This window comes from Nicotiana tomentosiformis, chromosome 11 (genome assembly GCF_000390325.3).
Source record: "Nicotiana tomentosiformis chromosome 11, ASM39032v3, whole genome shotgun sequence".
Taxonomy (NCBI): Eukaryota; Viridiplantae; Streptophyta; class Magnoliopsida; order Solanales; family Solanaceae; genus Nicotiana; species Nicotiana tomentosiformis.
In genome coordinates, this window is record NC_090822.1 from 90482322 (window position 1) to 90484423 (window position 2102).

Consider the following 2102-nt stretch of genomic DNA (forward strand, 5'->3'; position numbering starts at 1 on the left):
CATTGCACTTTTTTTCCCTTAGACCTGTTTTTGTCCCAAATGGGTTTTTCCGGCGAGGTTTTTAACGAGGCAACCATTGTTCGTGCTAACTTAGATCAATTCAACAGTATCTGAGGCTCTTTTACAATCAACCTCGAATACTGGGGGGCATCACCGTTGGATAGTTACAAGGAAAATACATCGTGCCGACAGGGTCTCGATAGGTAAATTTTGTAAGTGTCAAACGGTCGAACGTACCATGCCCATGTAGATTACTTGAGACCTAATGGCAAACATGTACGCATGTTAATCTATTGAAAAAAGTATTTTTCCTTGTCAGATATTTCATGATATTTCATGCCTTAGAGAAAATTTTACTTTACAATATCGTGCTTATGATCTATTGTGGAAACTGGCTTAAGGGCCGGTCACAACTAAAGTTCGAACAATTAACCCCTCACTCGGGGACTGCCATCCAAAAAATCAACATGATCGAATTACTAAAACCTCGAGATCGTAAGACCTTAAAAAGGCAACTCTCGATTTTATAGGCTATGGCCACCCTACTCGGTGAATGACACTTCGAACAAGTTTGAAGTATAACAGGGGAACAAGCCCAAAAGGCGAATCCCAAGCTAAAGGCTACGGCCCAATTAACACGGTTCGAACAGGCCTTCGAATATTTTCACAAACCGGTTAAAAAGGCTACCCTCGGCTGGATTACTAAGGGTCTCAATAATATCGACCCTTGAAAACCCTAATGGGTACAAAGTTGTTCGAACTCTCGAACAAATTCTTTATTTTATGCCAAGGTATTACGAAACAAATGGTCTCGATAATATCGACCCTTGAAAACCCTAATGGGTACGGAATCGTTCGAACTCTCGAGCAAATCCCTTATTTCATGTTAAGGCACAACAAGTTTTATATGATTAAACAATAAACTTTTCAAGATGATAAAGGGGAGAAAGCCATTCTTTTTACTATGGCCGAATCGGCCTAATTCAAGATCCTAAAGGGCCATTTTATTTTTGAGTTCGAGAAATCATCCTAAGGGTCACCCTACTCCGAGTTCGAGCAAGTACTCACTCGATTAAGAATACACTAGTCCGGCTTCGATCAAGTTGCCTAAGCCTCGAACTTGTGAGCAAAAGTTTCATAAAGTATGAATGAAACAAAATTTTCACAAGCCAGAAATTGAAATAAAGGCAAGTCAGAGAAAAAAGAGATGTTTATATATATGAAGATATTTACAAGACTCGATCAGGGTCCCGCATAAAAAATCAAAAAAGTAAAAGCCTAAGATTCCTAATCGATGTCCTCCCTATTCTTGGACCCGCTCTTGCTGCCATCATCATCATCGAAAAAGGTCAGTGCTCTGGCATCAGCTTCATGCTCTTTAGCCTTTATTATCTCCTCGGTAAAATCAAAACCTCGAGTGTGGATCTCCTCGAGGATTTCCCTCCGAGATTGGCATTTGGCGAGTTCAACAATCCAATGTGCTCGAGTTTGAGCGGTCTCGGCTACCTCTCTCGCTTGTACTTGAGCGGCTTCAGCATCGGCCCGGTAGACGGCCACAATCGCATCTGCCTCGACCTTTGCCTTTTCGGCTTCAGATTTGTCCTTTGCAAGTTCGGAAGCCAACCGAGCCTCGAGCTCCTCTATTTTCTTTGCCTGAGCTAAGCTCTTCTCCTTCATGCCTCGAAGATGACTTTTAACCGATGATAATTGAGCTTGAGAAGTCTCTTTTTCTGCAGCAAAGCAGTCCATACCTTCTTTCCATCCCAAGGACTTCGCCTTCATCATGTTGACCTCCGCACGGAACTGCTCTATCCTCTCGACCTTCTACTGCAGCTGTGAGATTGAAATGTTAGCCACCATTCCCGAATCGAGCCCATGAGCTTTCAAGATTTTCATTACCTGCTTGATCAGGTCAGTCTGAACTTTGTAAGTCGTGGCCAACTCGGCTCGGAGGTCCTTCATCTTTTCTTCTTTTTGCCCATCGAGAAGGTTGAGGGCATTCTTCTCCACGATAATACTTTGAATGTCGGCCTCGTACTATCTCAGCTCAGGTCGAGACAGAGAAAATGCTTCCCGATAAAGCGATGAGGCTTACACAGAAA

General features: G+C 42.9%; 1 protein-coding gene across 1 annotated transcript; it reads right to left on the minus strand.

Moving 5' to 3' along the window:
* Positions 1–1287: 1287 nt before the first annotated feature.
* Positions 1288–1785, minus strand: LOC138901822 (uncharacterized). The gene has a single exon (XM_070189617.1). The coding sequence runs from the start codon at positions 1783–1785 to the stop codon at positions 1288–1290; it is 498 nt and encodes a 165-aa protein (XP_070045718.1).
* Positions 1786–2102: the final 317 nt, after the last annotated feature.